The 18,278-nt window shown below is 37.4% G+C and overlaps 1 protein-coding gene across 2 annotated transcripts; it reads left to right on the top strand.

Moving 5' to 3' along the window:
* Positions 1 to 1,120: 1,120 nt before the first annotated feature.
* Positions 1,121 to 16,815, top strand: LOC136257740 (uncharacterized). Of its 2 annotated transcripts, XM_066051034.1 has the most exons (11): positions 1,121 to 1,295; positions 3,078 to 3,161; positions 3,215 to 3,484; positions 4,500 to 4,598; positions 5,768 to 5,941; positions 6,379 to 6,684; positions 7,595 to 7,666; positions 7,728 to 8,000; positions 10,816 to 11,250; positions 11,789 to 11,854; positions 14,788 to 16,815. In XM_066051034.1, exons 2-11 carry the CDS (start codon positions 3,098 to 3,100, stop codon positions 16,677 to 16,679), a joined length of 3,651 nt encoding a protein of 1,216 aa, XP_065907106.1. In that variant the 5' UTR covers positions 1,121 to 1,295; positions 3,078 to 3,097; the 3' UTR covers positions 16,680 to 16,815. The 2 variants fall into 2 exon arrangements, with proteins under 2 accessions (XP_065907106.1, XP_065907104.1); XM_066051032.1 differs by lacking the exon at positions 1,121 to 1,295 and having other exon boundaries at positions 2,912 to 3,161.
* Positions 16,816 to 18,278: the final 1,463 nt, after the last annotated feature.

The following is an 18,278-nucleotide window of genomic DNA, read 5'->3' as shown; positions in this document are numbered from 1 at the left end:
CCATATCAAAAAGCACATGAAGAGACTTAGCCCTCCTTATTAAAAATACTCCTAAAGTTGACATGTCACTGACCAATAGCAACTGTACTATAATAGTCTATAGCCACACACATCAAGATACCCTATAATAGAGCTGTCACCCTAAGGCAACAATCAAACAGTAATATAATTCTGAAATCATTCTCACATTCAGTTTCAGAGAAGCAAATTTCAAACTACTTTCCTGGGCTATAGCCATGCATAACATGCCTGCAGACTCCCTTATATGTTTACTTGCTTCTGAGTGTTTGGACTGTAAGGTTGCTAGGCTAGCTAGCTGCTTTACCTCTACATACATAGTATTATTTGGTTAGGCCCTGGCATTAAAATAATATGCCCCTGAATGTGCACCCCATGCAGTGCTTCCTTTGCTAGTGATACACACATAGGAGTCAATTATATACTTGAGAAAGTGCATGTGCAGTGATAAATAAAAATTATTTTAGGCACTGCGTAGATCCGCCTATGTACTAATATACAGTGGCAGATCTAGGATTTTTATAAGGGAGTTTCTGAAAATTGGTATAGCTGAATAGGGCATCTGGTAACATTTCTCTGGAAAACTTTGAAAATTTTGAAAACTCTGAGATCGGATTATAGGCTATTTTTAGTTAGCAATTGCAATAAATCCAATGCTTTAGCTAAACTGTGAATACTATAGGGGAAATATGGTTAGAGTAGTTACTTGACTGCTCTATTAGAGTACCTCGATCGTTTTAATGTGGTGGGAGATGAAAAGTGAAGTGCTACTGAGGGTTTAATAGCTATAAATGGTGTTAGTTAAGTGCAGCTGCATGCATGCTACTCTATGTAGTTGTTTGATATGACAAATTGTCAGTAAAATAATGTTTATGTATTCATATTGCCACTGAGCTAAATTTAAAAGGTGGTTAACCCATCTCAGTCTAGATCCGCCACTAATATATAGGTCTGTATTAAAGTCGGGGGGGGGGGGGAGTGGAGTGGGTGGGTGGGTGGCCCGGTACTCCTCAGATCTGTCTATGCTTGCAGACAATGGTTCGGACAACAATTCTGCGTAGCTTCTAGGCTCCAAGGTATATTCTAATACTTTGGTGTCACGGCAATTAGTTTAACTCTGAGTTTAATTAATACTGATACTAAGTCAAGATCTCGTGACACAACGCCCCGACATGGACTAGATCCGGTACGGACACACTGTGCATCACCGCTTACAGGCAAACAGGAGGACCCAGTTCTAATCTGCCGAGTGATCTCGTTGAACTGGTGAAATTGAGGTAGCTAGCTACGTAGCTATGTTAGCTAACAAAACTATAGCTAGCCAATATTACTAGCTAGCTATATACTATGATATACTATGATCTACGTAAGTAGGAGTTAATAACTAGACCTATCATGAATTATTATATCTATAGGGCATTTATAGTGCTATAAGCTACGTATTAGAGCTATGGAGTAAGTGCCATGAATGTAAGCTTGTCTGTGTAGTGGTCTTATATTGGCCAAGGAGACTCCACATGCGTAGCTAATGTACACTCAGTTTAGTACATCTGATCATGGTAGCTATCAATGCCTGCATGCACATTTCGTTAATACACTGCACTCATGATAATCATTGTGTACTGGCAATAGCAATTACAAGCTCAACCTGAATGTACAAAGTAGCCATACTGATTGTACTAGGGTATTTTAATGTCATTTGGAATGTTTTAAAGCCATTCATATGTAGAATTCCTTGCCATATATGCATCTGACATAAAGGGGGCTTCATTCGTGGGCAATTGAAAACAGTGGAAATGGAAACAAAAAAATAAATGATCAAATCTTCATGCCATGTAGCTGTAGCTATGCTAGAATAAACCCTAATTCCATGCTTCTTGTTACGAAGACCACTTCTGTACAAAGACCATGCACATTATAATGAGTTTGTCAAGTGTAGTGTGGTCCCAGACACTTCATGAACTTCAGTATTGATAAGACTGTAGGTCCCACTTCTATACCCAAGGTTGACCTTATTGACTATGTCTTTATGTAAGCTCCAGAATATTAATGGTCTACTTTATGATCTCATCATGGAATCATAAATATTCTGGGAGACTTTACTATGCATGGGATTCCCTAGCATATATATATACTAAGGTCTCCCATATTTTTATCCACACTTCACTCAAGTTATCAGCTACCTGACTGCTGCATACCTCATCAAATGCCTTCTCGTACTGAGGCTGTATTGTAAACCTGTGGATTGCACTGGACACCAGTAGGGACTTCAGCTACTGTCATTTAACTAGAATGCTTTTAATAGTTGTATGAGTAGTCTGTTTACAGGGGCGGATCTAGAAATCTTCAGAGGAGGTTTCTGGTTCTCCAGAATTACAACTTCAGCCTACTGCAAGTTGAAGACCAAAAAAAAAAGGTCACTATGTGGTTTTGAATGCTGTGAAGGTGATTTCAAAGGCAAAAGTATGGAAGTTTAGCCAATAAAAAAGCCATAATATAATACAGTATGTATAACTCTTTGTAATTTTAATCACCCAGGCGAATCGTAGGGGGGCGCGCTATTTCAGAGGGGTCTCTGGAAACCCCCTAAAACTGCCCCTATGTTTATGGTTTATATGGTTTAGCTGCAAAGTAATTGGGTAGTAGTAGTATAATTATGTTTGTTATTTCATATTTTGCTATAGAGTCCATTGAATTCTTGAGTACTCTGTTAGAATATTGTTAGTGGAAGTATCCAGCAATGCTGCAAAGCCAATTTTTTTTTTAGTATGATGACCTTACTCATGTCCATTGGTAGTTTCCTGTCCTAGAATTCTATTTTTATTTATATACCTGATTCCGAAACTGTAGGCTACACTTTCACAGTTGAAGGACACAAACCATTTATTGTTATTAATAGCTATCATATAATCATGATTCATCATCAATATGTACAGTCCATAGCAATGGAAGTTTGCAGCGTACAACTTTTGTTGAGATACATATCATGTCAAAAAACAATCCGTCTATGAGTTTTTCAAAGTCTTTACAATATGCTATGCAGTTGTATGCCTCTCCAGTTCCCCAGGTACTAAGGGACATGGATACTGGTCCTGGCCAGTTGGTCTGTTCTCAAGTAATTGATGTTATCATGGACAAACCTGGTATGGATTATAGCATAGATTATATAGTTGTTGATGTGTATTGATCTCTCTAGAGTTTCAATTTCTGATCAGATACTACAACTTACTGTACCAGAGTTTGATACCCAACTGTAAACTGACTATCAATACATTACGCCAACACATTGACATCAGTGATGATGTGGTGCAGTATGTTGTAGGTGCTGCTAGCCGCAGGACTAGTTCTCAACGACTTGTTAATTTCTTATTACACCGTCTCAACTCCGATAAGAACTACATGCAGTTTTGTTATCATCTGAACATCATCTCAATATTTACTGATCTATCTGACAAGTTGATTACTGGTATAGTGAGCTTGTCATACACAGTATTATAGTACACCACAGGCTAGTGTTTGCTATCCATACCTTGACGTGAAAGAGGAGCTGACCAGGAATAGCAACCCGAGGGGTGGGGGAGAGGGAGGCTGGAGTCCCCTTAATGATTTTCTGCTTTTAGTTTGCAAAAAGATTGAAATCCTCTAATAGAACAGTCAGTTGCTCTAATAGAGCAGTCAGTGTGTAAAATTGCCCTCGGAATTGATCTGAGAAGGCTAAATTTTCCTGTGGGGCATGCTCCCAGACATCCCTAGAGAAATCATGCTTCACATGTTGGCTGTGCTTTACAACCACCTGGAATAGAGTCCCCTATCTAAAAATATCTTGCTATGCTTATATCCCTGGCAGCACAAGGTCTGAAAGACATAGCCCCTTGTTACGACATGCAGAGTGTGGCAGGTTACTGGCAGTTAGATCATCTCAAAAGTCATATAGGTGGTAGATGCTATATCAGATTCTGTGTACTATATACAGTGTTTATATAGCAGCTAATGTTACATAAATGCTGCATGCTTACTGTAAAAATTATGTTATACAGTAATACGTAGTCACTATCACTGCCACCACTAGCAATAACTATGCACGCACTCGTTGGTGCTGTATATGCATTAAAGTGTTCATAAAGCACACATAGTTATGTCCTTGCAAGAATAAGGTATCTACTCAGGGCCATGAAGCTATGGTATATACAGATTATATACAGATATTTTCATTATATGTGACTGGATTTGACAAAACCAGGCTTCCACACACATCCAATTTAATGACTTTGAAGGAACATAATTCATTGTAGATGTATACAATCAGTTTCATATTTGGACCTGCTATTTCATAATTGTATGTAAAGAACATGTGAAAAGTCCAGGGCAATAGCATGTTGGGTGATCAAGTTACAGTAGGTTAAAGGCAAAGAATTGGATGTGTGTGGAAGCCTGGTTTTGTCAAATCCGGTCACATATACAGATATTTTCATTATATACAGAGTATAACAATAATGATAGATGGGGACATAATGCTCAAGGACTAGTGCTCCATAAAATGAATTGTGATGATGTTCCTCTTAACAAGTGGAATGACACAAGTGAGCATATTGTTCAGCTCCTTTCTGTATAATATAACTAAAGCTGTCATTGCAAGCGTGTCTGGTCATGTGTGTTTGTGTGCATGTGCATGCTTGTTTGCACACATATATGCAGGGACACCCATGGAGGGGGGGGGCAACTGGGGCAAAATTCCCCAGCTCCAGGAGGCCCCACCAAGGGCCCCATAAATACCTGTCTAAAAGATCAGTATACTCTAATAGAGCAGTCAGGATCTAGATATTCTAATAGAGCAGTCACAGTATTCTTCTGTAGCAAGCTATGCATGTAGTTATAAATAAGGAGATATGGTTGGTGAGGGGGTAGCTATTGTCATTGTCAGCATGTTATCACCTTTTTTCTTTTTTATTTTATTTTTTTTATCTTCGACTTACAGTTAGGCTGAAGATGCGATTCAGAGTGGAACCCTCCTTTTCCCCTTGGGCCCCTCTTTAACTCTTTGCCCTGAGCCCCCTAATTTCTCTGGGAAACCCTGCACAAGTGTTTCTACAAATGTGCCTCTGTGTGTATTTGTCTGCCGTTGTCATGGGTGTCATGAGTGTGCAGTGAATTCAGTTTTATATACACTCAGCAAAGCAAAGTACATAATTATGCTCACAGGTCCCTAGTGGGATAGCATTCACAAATAGTAGAAACATCATTGATCACATTTCTATAGCATAGCTGATTGACCTCAATTGAGTACAAGAAAAATATAATTTCATATTCAACTATAAAGCTTAAAGAAATGATAGAAGGGAGGCTGGCTACACCTATAGGTATACCAGTGGACATTTAATGCGAAATTTCTTATGTCTCAGGACTAAGACAGTGTAGCTGCAGCCCACCATATTTGAGTTATACTTGGATGATGGCATGCATCCTCATTGAAAACATTAACTTAACTCTGAAGGCTAGATTGTGATTGCTGTCATGAAGGAATAGTGAGGCTAGTTTTGGGTGATATTTTCTTATTATACAGCAGTATCACCATACTGTATAACTTTACATGTCACAGACTGTAAGGTTAATTTTGGCTTGTTAAACTAATGTGCTTAATTAAGTATTGTATATAGAGTTTGAAAATTCATGTGTATACTTATTTCATAACTATAGCCACTATGCATTCTTAAAAGACTCTTTGTAAAGACTCTATTGTTTCCCTATGCAGGTAACAATAGTAAGGGACACAGTTCCAGCAGTTGTTCAGCTGATATTTGTACTGCTCAACATGTCATATGTGATGGAGCAGTAGAGAACAGAGCTGAGAAGTGCTCTATTGGTAGTCACTACCATGTTGCTGGTAGAAGAAGATGTATTGGTATACACAGTGATCACATACAAGGTTCAGTGCAGGGATATTGTTCTACATACAAACATGACTGGATCTGTAGAACTGTGTAATTTTCAGTCATTAGCTTTCTGTTGTTGCTATGGTTATATTTGCTTCACTGACTTTTGTTACCATTCAATAATACCAGTTGCAGCTACTAGCTGAAAATATTTGTTAAATTTAGCTATAAGCACACAGGTGGTTTACTTTTAGCAGGAACTCTCATTTAGATGCATCAGTCAGTCAGTCAGTCAGTCAGTCAGAAAAAGAACTATTGAAACAAATCAGACATGTTTCAAGTTTCCATGAAAGATGTTACTCAACCATTACAGCCAAACTGCTGTGAACATTCTGTATTTCTATCACACTACTTCTTTGAGTACCATCACTGTTATCTCCACAGCTAATTCACTCACATTTAAATACGTATGTATTGTACACATGTGTAGGTCTGCAGCAGCAGCTCCAGCGACAACATCAACAGCAACATCAGTTCAGATGGCAGTGTAGCAATATAGCCCAGTCACTACCTAACAATTATGAGATGACTCTGGAAATGCTAAAAGATCACTTGACTGATGATCAAATCTGTCGGGTTCTTAGCAGTCCCAACTCTAGCGTAGCTAACTCAGTAATTTTAGATTGTTTGATGGAAAAGAACACTACCATTCAGTTTTGTGAACTACTGGAAATAATCACACCCATTTCAAGCAAGCCAGAACTTCTGTTGGCATTTATCAATAATGTGAAGACAAGTAAGATAAATGTTCGCAATTGAGTAATAATCTTTTTGTATATATGTAACATATGTGACCGAATTTGTGAAAAGGGGTCTTCCACACATCCAATTTGCCAACTTCGACAATTCATAACTTCAGATTGGAAAGAGCTATAGGCTTGAAATTTAGTCGGAAGTGAGCACCAACATAGCTGAATAGCTGGTGAAAATTTCAGGTTATCATGTTGCTTGACCACTTTATGGAATTGAATGTGTAGTAGACCTCTTTTCACAAATCTGGTCACATGTAAACCATGGCTACGAAGTGTTTTGCACTTATATTATGCATCCGTCATCCTTGGTCATCTGCTGATAAACCCTCACCTTCAGCTCTAGGTTTATCAACAGTAAGTCTCCTTACTTTGAATTCAGGGTGTATGTAAGTGCAATATACACCTCGTAGGTGTCATAGCCACTATGGTTTATATATTACATAATTATTATTATAAGATCCCACAATTTTCACCAGACTGACTGTTTCTTTGAAATTTAGCAATTTAGCTCTTTGAGCTCAATTTTGCTAGAACTAGCCAAACTATTCCTAGTTGTTAATTCTACTGCTAGAAACAGATTGTTTAGACATTAGATATCACTGATGATGTCATCGTAAACACAGATTATGTTTGTCATAACAGATGTTGCAGAAGTTAAATGTGATATTGTGACATTTGAGCATCAGATCCACAGCCTACCACACTGAGCCAGCACCATTGATGTCAAACCCAACATAGACAATACACTCTGGCTTGAAACAATGCCTGCTTACATAGTACACTCTAGCTAGTAAAGTATATTGTGCCATACCATATCCCAGCTGCTAGTGCATATAGTTACAATGTGACATAGCTTTGTAGTAATTGAATAAACATTTGACCAAACTTTTGCAGGTTCTACCACATTGCATAGCATTGCCAATAACATGCCAAAGCTGTCTCCATTAAAGTTAGCCAATACTAAAGGTAATGGTATACGCACGTATAAATGATAGTGTAGACTAGTACATAACATTGTCTATGATAGAGTTTTTCCAGCTAAAAGAACACTATCAAACAATACTAAACTTAATGCCTGACAACTTTGAAGTAACTGTTGGAAAGTTGCAGAAGTTTATTGGTGATGATCAGATTTGTCGTATTTTGAATAGCACTAGTTCAAGTACTGCAAATAAACTAATATTGGATTGCTTGATTGAAAGGATGACCTACAAAGAAGAGTTGCTTGATTTCTGCCATCAACTAGACTCCATTTCCACATCACAACAACTGAGATTGACAATCAATAAAATAAGATCTGGTGAGTATCATGGTGGTAGACAATGAATGTATCATCAATGGGTGTACATATAACGTAATAAGGTATATCACTAGTAAACCATTTATATAGGCTTTCAACACTAACTGCTGTAACAACTGTTATTATGTTTCACTGCAGTTATCAATGTGTGGCCAAGAGAGCTGGAGCATTACACCATGGGTAACTATATTGACCAAAAGAAAGAAAACGCAATTTTCACACAAACGTAGCTCCATGCTCCCTTGTCCGAATGAAATGATTTTTATACTCCAAATGTGCTCTACTGTCACACCTAATTATAATTTGAGCAAGATTGCCATATACATTCGTGTAATAAAGTCATCACAATTTCTGGCTTTTCTTTCTTTATTTTGTGAGCTTGATTGGATCAGCTTGCTTAAAATTTGGTTTCCTTTAGGAATGTAAATCACATACTAAGTTTGGTACAAATTTTGTTAGAATTTTTCAGAGGTAATTATTTCCATTAAAACAGATTAATATTTTTCACATCTACACAGTAAACTGCTTATGAAATTTAGTCTGTATAATCCTAGTTCAAACATTTTTGCAGTAACAGCTTCAGAGTTACAAGGAGTAAACCAACTTGGTTTAAAATTGTGGAGTTGAAATACTCTAATAAAACAATCACAATTTTTTTCAGGGTTCAAACCAGGGATCTCCATACCTATCTCCATAACCTTAACCACTGGGCCACTGTTCTAAGCTAATCAGCTCACTTCAATCTTATAAATATCTACATAATAGTAAAAGCATATAAGTAATATAGATCTACCAGTGGAGAATCTAGATTGCCCTACACTCGCTTTAGAAGTCTTCAATGACCGTGCACTGTATAGTCTGTATTATTAGAATACAGTGAAACCTCTCTTAAAGGCCACCTGAGTTGGGCGGTCACCTCAGCAAAACAGCCATGTGACTATAGTCCTGACTGATTCTCAATCAGTTTTTACAGAAATAGTTTGCATTAAGCAGTCACCTCTATAACACGTACAACAGCTAGCTTTTGGAGCCCCAAACAGCAGTTTGTTATACAAAAAGGCTCTCACAAAGCGGCCAGCAACAGCCATAACGGTGAGTAAACTAATTATAAGATAAGCTTATAGCCACTACATGGCATTGTCTCTTCACATGATTGTAATTATAGCTCATCTCACGATATCTTATTTCCTGAATTTACCTTGGAATTTACAATTGTGTAGATACCAGATATGTAACGGTCTTTCCAGTCTAAAATCACAGCCTTTCCTTCACTGGCAAATGTGATGACGGCTACCCCACAAAACGCTGCCACTTGTGTTACTTATATCTCACTACTGATCTCTCTACAAGCACATGTAACCTTACAACAACAATCATTACCTAAAGGTGTCAACTACAAGAGATCATGTGTGGTGCATGCATGAGTCTGTGTGTACTATTACACAAGGCAGCCTAGTGATAATGTCTCCATACAGTGAGTTCTGGTTCTTGTTGGTCATCCTTTCTGCTACTTGTTTATGCCTGTTATGTAAGTAATGGATTGAAGTGTAGGCATGTGAGGATAGCTATAATCCCAGGAAACTTTGTATAAAGGCCAAACCTTGGTTTGTGGCATATGGCTGCTTTATAGAGGATATTGAGTTAGGCAGCCACCTCTCTATAAAAGCCAAATATTTCTGGCCCAAAGGTGACCGTTTTAGACAGGTTCCACTGTATTACAATAATAGCCAACAATGAGTCTAGTCTGTAATAAAATACTATATTATTGTACGGTAACTTTCATAGTGATCATTGTATCATTTAATCATGTCAATAGTGACCAAATTTTGCAAAACTGATCTGAATTGCACACCAGGCAATGTAATAGCAGTTTCTGGTGTTGGGAAGTACCTGGCTTGGCAAGAATCAGGGGTGTAGCTATAGGTAGATGACCTGATGTGGTTGGCCAAAGTGTTGATTTTGCTGCATATTAGCAAGAACAGCTCCATAAGCTTGTGTCTGGACTTCAGTCATGGTCTGCCTCCATTTTGAAGTCTATCTCTTGCCCACTACACCACCCCACCCTCCAACCCTTTGTGAGCATTTGTGATACTACTTTGCTCATCCCAATGGCTCAGATTTTCTATCTTATTTGTACAAGCAGCTGCACATTACTGGAAGTGGTCTGAAAGGTAATAAATTTATGCATCTTTTGTGTAAATTTCATATGTGTGTTTGCTATCCTTGACAAGTTATGCTGACTTGAATTCTTTAAACCATTTATCTCAAAACTTCTAGTGTGCAATTTGGATCATTTTTCTAAAATCCAGTCACAAATCATTTATTATTAACACTTTACAGTGACCAGCACTGAAGGTCTACAGCAACATGCGCTGCAGCCTTAGGATTACCTAACCTAATTTCAAGGACTTAGACTTAATGACGTTAAGCTGGAAATGTGTAACAGAAAAGGGGCCAAAGTAAGGAAAAAAATCCCTCCAACCCCAGGATTCAAACTGCAGGTCACCCATGGCCAATGTCTAGTTGGGGCCACACTCAGTCTTCCTCCAGGAGGGATGGATTTTCTTCCTTAAACCTAAGGTATTTATTATTAACACTTTACAGTGACCAGCACTGAAGGTCTACAGCAACATGTGCTGCAGCCTTAGGATTACCTAACCTAATTTCAAGGACTTAGACTTAATGACTCAGACTGATTTGTATAAGAGCAATTGTTAAAAATTAAGCAATCATAAAAATGCTAACAAAATTATTAAGAATTGTGCTCAAACTTTTTACGTGGCTGTTGTGTAGCTGTGATTTATTTCTCTTGTAGATGTTTTTGATGCTGTGCCAACCCCTATTGGTTCATCATATAATGCATCACATGATGCTACTACTGGATCATATGATGCTTCTACTGGAACACATGATGCTACTACTGGATCACATGATGCTACTACTGGATCACATGATGCTACTATTGGGTCACATGATGCTACTACTGGATCACATGATGCTACTACTGGATCACATGATGCTACTATTGGATCACATGATGCTACTACTGGATCACATGATGCTACTACTGGATCACACGTTTCTAATACTGGATCACATGATGTTTCAACTGGATCTCATGATGCTACTATTGAATCACATGATGCTACTGCTGGATCACATGACACTACTATTAGATCACATGATGCTACTATTACATCACACAATACAACTGCATTAACCAGTGGACATATTTTACATCTTAACCAAGGTAGTATTCTACCTATATGGTTGACAAATTTGTATCATTGAAGAGGGTTATAGCACCAAAAGGAGTGCTAACAACAATACAACCTAGCCATACATAATTGAAACATAAAGTGCCCCTCAAAAGGTGCCAGTAGTGCTAGTGTAGCAAATCAAGTTTAATATGAGGCTTTATAGAAAATTTTGAGTAGTGCTATAAAATTATTACTATCTGTCTACCATACATGTAGGTACACCTCCATGCACAATTCATATACAGAGGGCATAGTTCACGTTGTGTACACCGATTGCTTTAATATATACAGTAGCATAATTTATCTTTATTGACTACATATTTCACATGCAAATTAAGATACACAATCTTGAAGCTTACGTAAAGTGCTATATTACTATAAACTAGTACACCATACTCATTTGATAGTTTTCTAATGTGATTTATGAGAATCACATAGTATGTAATGTCACATTAGAGCAAACACGTGGTGTGCAACACATGTCCTACCCTCTTAACATAAGTTATGTAGCTATTTATGTCCACACAGGTACCCTACCTTCATCAAATGATCTACGAAAACAGCTGGAATATGACCAAATACGTTTGCGAAGAGGTAAAAGTCTGAGTGGTATATAGTCTTCATAACTAATAGATTGGGTGTATCAAAATTGTTTCTGGGTATATGCATATCCTTAGATCATCTATGTTCTACAGCATTCAGTGTTACACAGTCATTTTTTTTTGTTCTGATGTCACCTGCAATAGTATACCCAAACCTGGGCCTACGATAGGGCCTGCATCTTACCAGCATTGGATGATTTTTTTATTATAGTTTGATAAAGCTAGCAGTACATGAAATCTTTGCTGTACGTAGTTGTCCTAGGCCTCCTGGTCATTGGCACTATTGTGCAATACTAGCCAATTAATAGTTAATCATGCCCATACTGTATCACGTAATTATGGATTGAAATGGAGGAAAACTATATCATGATTTTATAGCAATGGCCATGGGGAATTGGAGAAAATTAAGACTCTATTATACTATTATACTAAATAAAAAGACTAATAACCCCATTAAGTATACAGAAATCACAAATAATAAAGCTGTCAGCCTGTCTGTCTTGTTTGTGACACAGCCAACTCGACAACCAAAGCACGTATCAACACAGGACTTTGACAAAATTAAACGCTAATTATCTGGCAACTCCAAGTTTGCTATTGCAAATTGCTACATGCTTCTGTTCATTCTCTATAAAGCATTGAAGGCATTGGTGTAGAAGAAAATTTGAGCTACATTCCTGTCAAAACCATGAACAAACAGCCCAAGCGTTAGCGCATAGAGCTGTTAACCCAAAGGTCCAGTATGACAAAACTTTTTTTCTTCACAGTGTCACCTTTTTGTGACATACTTTTTCATATGTCAGTTATTCAATTGATGATGCTTACTTACCAATCTGTGCACGTATCGACATGATACATGCACAAAATAAAATACTTGTCATCTGGCTACCTCACAAAGTTGATTGCAAGCTTTTACATGCTTTCATTTGTCTGCTACAGTATGTTGAAGGCCATGATTTGGAGAAAACGGCAACTGAATTGCAAAGCAAACCACAGGACAAATAGTTCAGCTGGTATAGCATTTCCCTTAAGTTGTTGTGGCTACTGCCACTGCTGGTTTGAATACAGCCACAAACATAACTTGTTTTTTCATTTTATCTACCTTTTGGTGCATACTTTTTTCACTTAACTTATTTGCTCATAGTAAGTTCATAGCATTCTGGTATTGCTTCACAGCATATTTGATAGGTATAGGGCAGGCATGTACTGTATGTGCAGGCCAATATTATTGAATGTGTGCTCATTTGTCTACACGTGTGTTTGTCTATGTGTTCTATTAGAGTAAGTGCCTTCTTCTTTTGTAACTTCAATCCTTTATGATATTAATTGCTTTCCTAAATTATAAAAATAATTAACCTTGGGTGTCCACCTGGGTGTTTAGTTAATTTTACTCCAATCTTTACTTGCAATGTAGCTATTGACCATGCTAAAGTTTTTGTGTGATAGGACACATACGTACTACTAGTGCCACATAGTTTGGACGTGTGTTGATAATAATTATTGTTTTAGCTTACATGTGATTCTGCTGTTTAATTAACCCCACATGTTCACACCATTTTACTATTAGGCTTGAATGATAGAATAAGATTCACATAAAGAAATAATTGTGACCATGCATGCTACACTTTAGGATATGATATCTGTAATGCTTCATTCCCAAAGCACTGATTGTGGAACTGAAATGGCCCCGCATGTAGGGCAGATAGTCAGGTATACGTATCAATGCATACTATTCTAACTTAGTCACTGTAAGCTCATTGCATACTCACAGCAATAGTTTCATTTTGATAGGTATAGGGCAGGCAAGGGTAGCCCAATTGGGTGTATGTTTGTATATCCGTGTGTTTTATTAGAGTAAGTCTTATCTGTAGCTTCAGTTCTTAGTGATGTTAACTGCTTCCTTAAAGCAATTAGCCAGGAAGTGTGCACCTGCTTGTGTTAAGTTAACCAGCATGTTCACTATTATACAGGTTTGCATGATGGAATAAAATAAAGGCATTTAAACCACGTGTTCTACACTTTAGGACATGATCTTTAATGCTTCATTCCTTATGCATTCATTGATTTGTCAATATGTTTAATGTGAAATGGTCCTGCATGAAGGGCAGGTACCAATGCTAGTATCGTATAAATAGAAGTGATAGAGAGGAACTAATGTTTGATGGTCAGATCAAGGACTGTATGTGGTATTTTGAATGCAATTGCTAGTTATAGTATGCAAATGCTTAGTGTGCAATAGTGTTAACGAATGTTTCATAGGAATTTTGGTGGCTGGTTTCAAATCCAAACTTTTTGTAATTCCAGGTGGGGCCTACCTATATATCATTACAGATAGTGCCTACTGTGACAATCTTTGGGCATCTTTATGCATGCTCCCTAGGAGAACATGAGCTTGAAAGTTTTATCAAATGCTATTAACTGTTAGCACTTATTGTATCAACTCATTCATGCTATGCATGCTACTATGCATGTGGTGACTGTTCTATTGGGGTATCTCAATCTTGCTGGACCAGTTTCTGGAAACCCCAGAAACCCTGATCCTGTATTAAGATGTTATTGTATTAAGATGTTATTGTATAATGATGTTATCAGTAGCTATAAACTTGCTGTACAGCTAGCTAAATCCGTTTTGTTAATTATGCCATCTGACTGCTTTTGATCTTGTTACTGCATTCAACAGTTTTCCATGCAACCTATGCATACATACGCGCGCACACGCACACACACACATACAGAGGCTTTCAGTAGTCTTTTTGTAGGTTTATAGTGGAATAGTAATTGTTTTATAATAAGCAATATACTATATACCAGTTTTAGCAGAGCCTTGTTATAGTAAGTGTACATATATAGTAGAAAAGTTTCTGTGACCAGTAACTACTATGAGTAGTACATACATTGACCCTCGTATTGTGTGTACTTATACAGGATTCAAATACCAACAACCTCCACTGTTTCCACAGAACTGCATTCCTCGTCAAACCTTATGGAATGAAATTGCCACTAAATTGTGTCAAGCAGCAGCTGTTGTTGATCCTCATAGTGTAGGAACAAGTGTTACCATCACTGGAGCAGCTGGATTTGGGAAGACTACAACTGCAGTTTCTCTTTGTTACCATCCTGTTGTGAAGGAGAAATTTACTGATGGTTTTTTGTTTATAGAGCTTGGTCCTAATGCCACTGATCCTACAGTTAAGCTGAGAGCAATTTATAGCCTCTTAACTGATGAGCAATGTGACATCAATGTTGTAGAGCAAAAAATCAAACAGGTTACTAGTAACTATTATCGTAATCTATTAGTCATTATTGATGATGTGTGGCATGTGGAAGATGCTGAGCCACTTGTGATGGCCTTTTCTCACTGTACCATACTCTTGACCACCAGAATGAACAACATAGAGCAGTATATACCAACTGTGAATTCAGTTAGTATTGGACCAATGGAACAACATGAGGCTATTTCTTTGCTGACTAAAGGAGTTATCACCATCGACCAGTTATCAAGTGAAGATCACGCTTCCCTTAACGAATTAGTTCAAGATGTCCATTTCTGGCCATTGCTTTTGTCTCTTATACGAGGTCATCTGTTTCATAGCCTAAAGCAACATAATTCATCTTATCACAAAGCTATTCAAAATGTCCAGTGCAAACTACATGATAGCGGACTCACTGCTTTTGATAAGAATAGTTTTGGAAATGTCAGTAAAATGCGCAAATATGCAGTGCAGGTTTGTATCAACGTCACTTTGGAATTGTTGACCAGACCATTGTCAGATAAACTAAAATCACTGATATTGTATAGTGGAATAGGAACATCGATAGCAACAGTCGCTCTGCACAGTTTATGGAACATTTCAAAACAAGAAGCAGAAGATACTTCTGATTTGTTATGGGCTTATGGTTTACTGCAGTTTTCCAGTGCTATGATGCCATTCAGTGGACAACACTGTCAGGTCCATACCATCATCAGTCATTATATTGTTGAGACAATGGAAAGTGTTCAAGTGATGAAATTATCACCTTATGGTGTATTGGGTACTGATGCAATGGTTTCCGATTCTTTAGCGACTGCATTTGAGCAGTCACAAGGCAACCCTTCTTCACTGCCAGCTAGAAAATACCTACAATATACACTGAATGGAATAGAAAGTGTTATACTACCATGTCTACTCCAAGAAATCAACAGGTATGCAATAACTGATCCACATTGTCTTAAAATCATATTACATGATATACAAAAGTTCTTGTTGGACACAGCACCCGACACACTGTCAGTATTTAAGGAGGAATTAACAGCACTTGTAACTAGTTGCAAAAGATGTCTTCAAAATTCTCTCAAGTTGAGCAGAAAACTAAACCAGAAATGTTTAAGGAGTCTACATGAAAACAAGTACAATGACCTTATCAAGACAGTAGAAGAGTACTTGGAAACATATCCAATTTACAACATTGCACACAATGCTATTATCACAATGAAGAAGAGAGTGATCCCACATGTATGGAGTAGTACACTAGCCAGTGACCATCAGATAGCTCAGATAGATTTCATGCTGAATGCGCTGACCGAGTATCTACACAGCTACACTCCAGACTATCATGACATTAGTGCAAAGTCATTAAATTATATTAAGTTACTAGTAAGGTTTCACCAGGAGGGTACAAGCGTACTACAGAAAGGATCTCTAGAAGAAGTTGAAATAATCTGTAATTACTGGCATTCTGGCAAGCTGCATGATGAGTTGAAACAAGCAAGAACATATTGTGACATTGCAAAGCAAAAGGTTCAACCTAATTTAACACAATGGAACTCAATTTTTTGAAATTGAAATGGATAACAATGTTACTATAGCTACTAGCACACAGAGGAATTATAGAAATATGAAAATTTAATAGTACAAATCAAGTACATACATGTATACACCAAACATTATGGAGTCATAGTAATGTTCTATTAATTCAGGCACAATACACTGTTATTGACTAGTTTGTTGAGCTGACTGGCTAGCTAGCTAGCTGATTCTTTTCTGATGTGAGTCCGAGTTTAATATATGTAGTGAACAGTTTGTTTCATGATGCCACTCCAGCATACAGTAAATGGATTATCTTAAAAGGACCACTTTGATAGCTATAGTAGTAGTAGTGACAGCATTATAGGTATTTTACTCTTCAGTGTAATGACCCTATAGAGATAACTATGGTTTAACAGCATGTACTGAAGTAGGCTCAGATAAGCTATTGTATATAGTTATACCCAATAGCATTGTATTGGAGTATCTTGATGTTATTTCTGGAAAGTGTGAATAATCAGCCTAAGAAACAATAAAAATAATAAGTAATAACATTACACAACTTATAATGCTGCATTAAGGTGTAGTGTGTTCATGTTTTGCTGGTGAGACCATTGCACGTTTTAATTTAAAATCTCAAAAATTGTCCTATTATGCTGGGATAATGCTTGATGTTTTTGTTACTAGCCTATTATGCTCGAAATTATTATGCCAGCACAAGCCTAATTACTAACTTAAATTTCTAGCACGATGCACCCTCAACAACTGAGTCCCTCAGTAGCTAGTTGGAAAACTTTCTTCTGAGTATAAACAGTACTCTTGGTCCTCCTGTTGATGGTCAACAATCAATTAAGTAACTTCATACAACTTGACTCTTAATTGCCTTTTGACAAAAATCAATGATCTAATCTATATTGTCAATTATTGTTGTTGTAAACCTCATATGCAGGAATGCTCTTCATTGTTTCAATGGATAGCTACTCATCCAGCTTTCTGTAGAAATTGTCATACTTTTCGTTGTGAATTTTTTCAAAAAAATTCCAGAACTCATGATGCTTCACGTTGATTTTGCAGCACACTGGCCCTCCCAATATTAAAATAGTGAGCTGGCCCTACACCTGTTGGCTTGAATCGCTTTTCATTAACTGGTCTATTACCTGCAATGAACTGTTTCGAGTTATAGTTGCATTTTTGAACCTATATATAGTTACAATTACAACGAAGTACATATTAGGAATTTGCATGCTGAATAGTTATTATATTGAAGATCTCACCAGAAAGTGGTTGGAGTAGGGCCAGACTTCAGAAAGTAAGTTGCAATTGGCAGTTACATTCAACACTTCATTATGTCTCAAAGAAGGAAATTCACTCTTTGGATAAAACAGAGTATATTCTAGTGACCACAAGCACAGGAAGTAGGGCAGGCATATCAAGTAGAAGTCAGTGAATGAGATGTAGCTAGGTGCATCACGGAAACAGTTTCAGTTTATGCTCAAAGTTATGTGATTAACGGAAGACAAATTAGATCGATGCTCTCTCTCCTGAGCAGTGCATGCTAGGAGGAAGAAGTATTAAGGCTCCGAGTAGATCCTAGAGTGCAACTGTAGCTAACTGTATCTGTACTTGAGATAA

This window comes from Dysidea avara, chromosome 6, assembly GCF_963678975.1.
Source record: "Dysidea avara chromosome 6, odDysAvar1.4, whole genome shotgun sequence".
NCBI classification, from domain to species: Eukaryota; Metazoa; Porifera; class Demospongiae; order Dictyoceratida; family Dysideidae; genus Dysidea; species Dysidea avara.
The sequence above is the reverse complement of the archived record's forward strand: the minus strand, read 5'-3'. Positions and strand labels throughout refer to the sequence as shown.

What these genes read in the sequence shown, in the direction of transcription:
- LOC136257740 (XM_066051032.1), top strand. Translation starts at nt 3,005, where the DNA reads ATGTCAAAAAACAATCCGTCTATGAGTTTTTCAAAGTCTTTACAATAT. An exon ending in ATCTGACAAGTTGATTACTG is followed by an intron (nt 3,485 to 4,499) that starts GTATAGTGAGCT and finishes CATTATATACAG; the next exon opens with AGTATAACAATAATGATAGA. An exon ending in AAAGTTAGCCAATACTAAAG is followed by an intron (nt 7,667 to 7,727) that starts GTAATGGTATAC and finishes TGTCTATGATAG; the next exon opens with AGTTTTTCCAGCTAAAAGAA.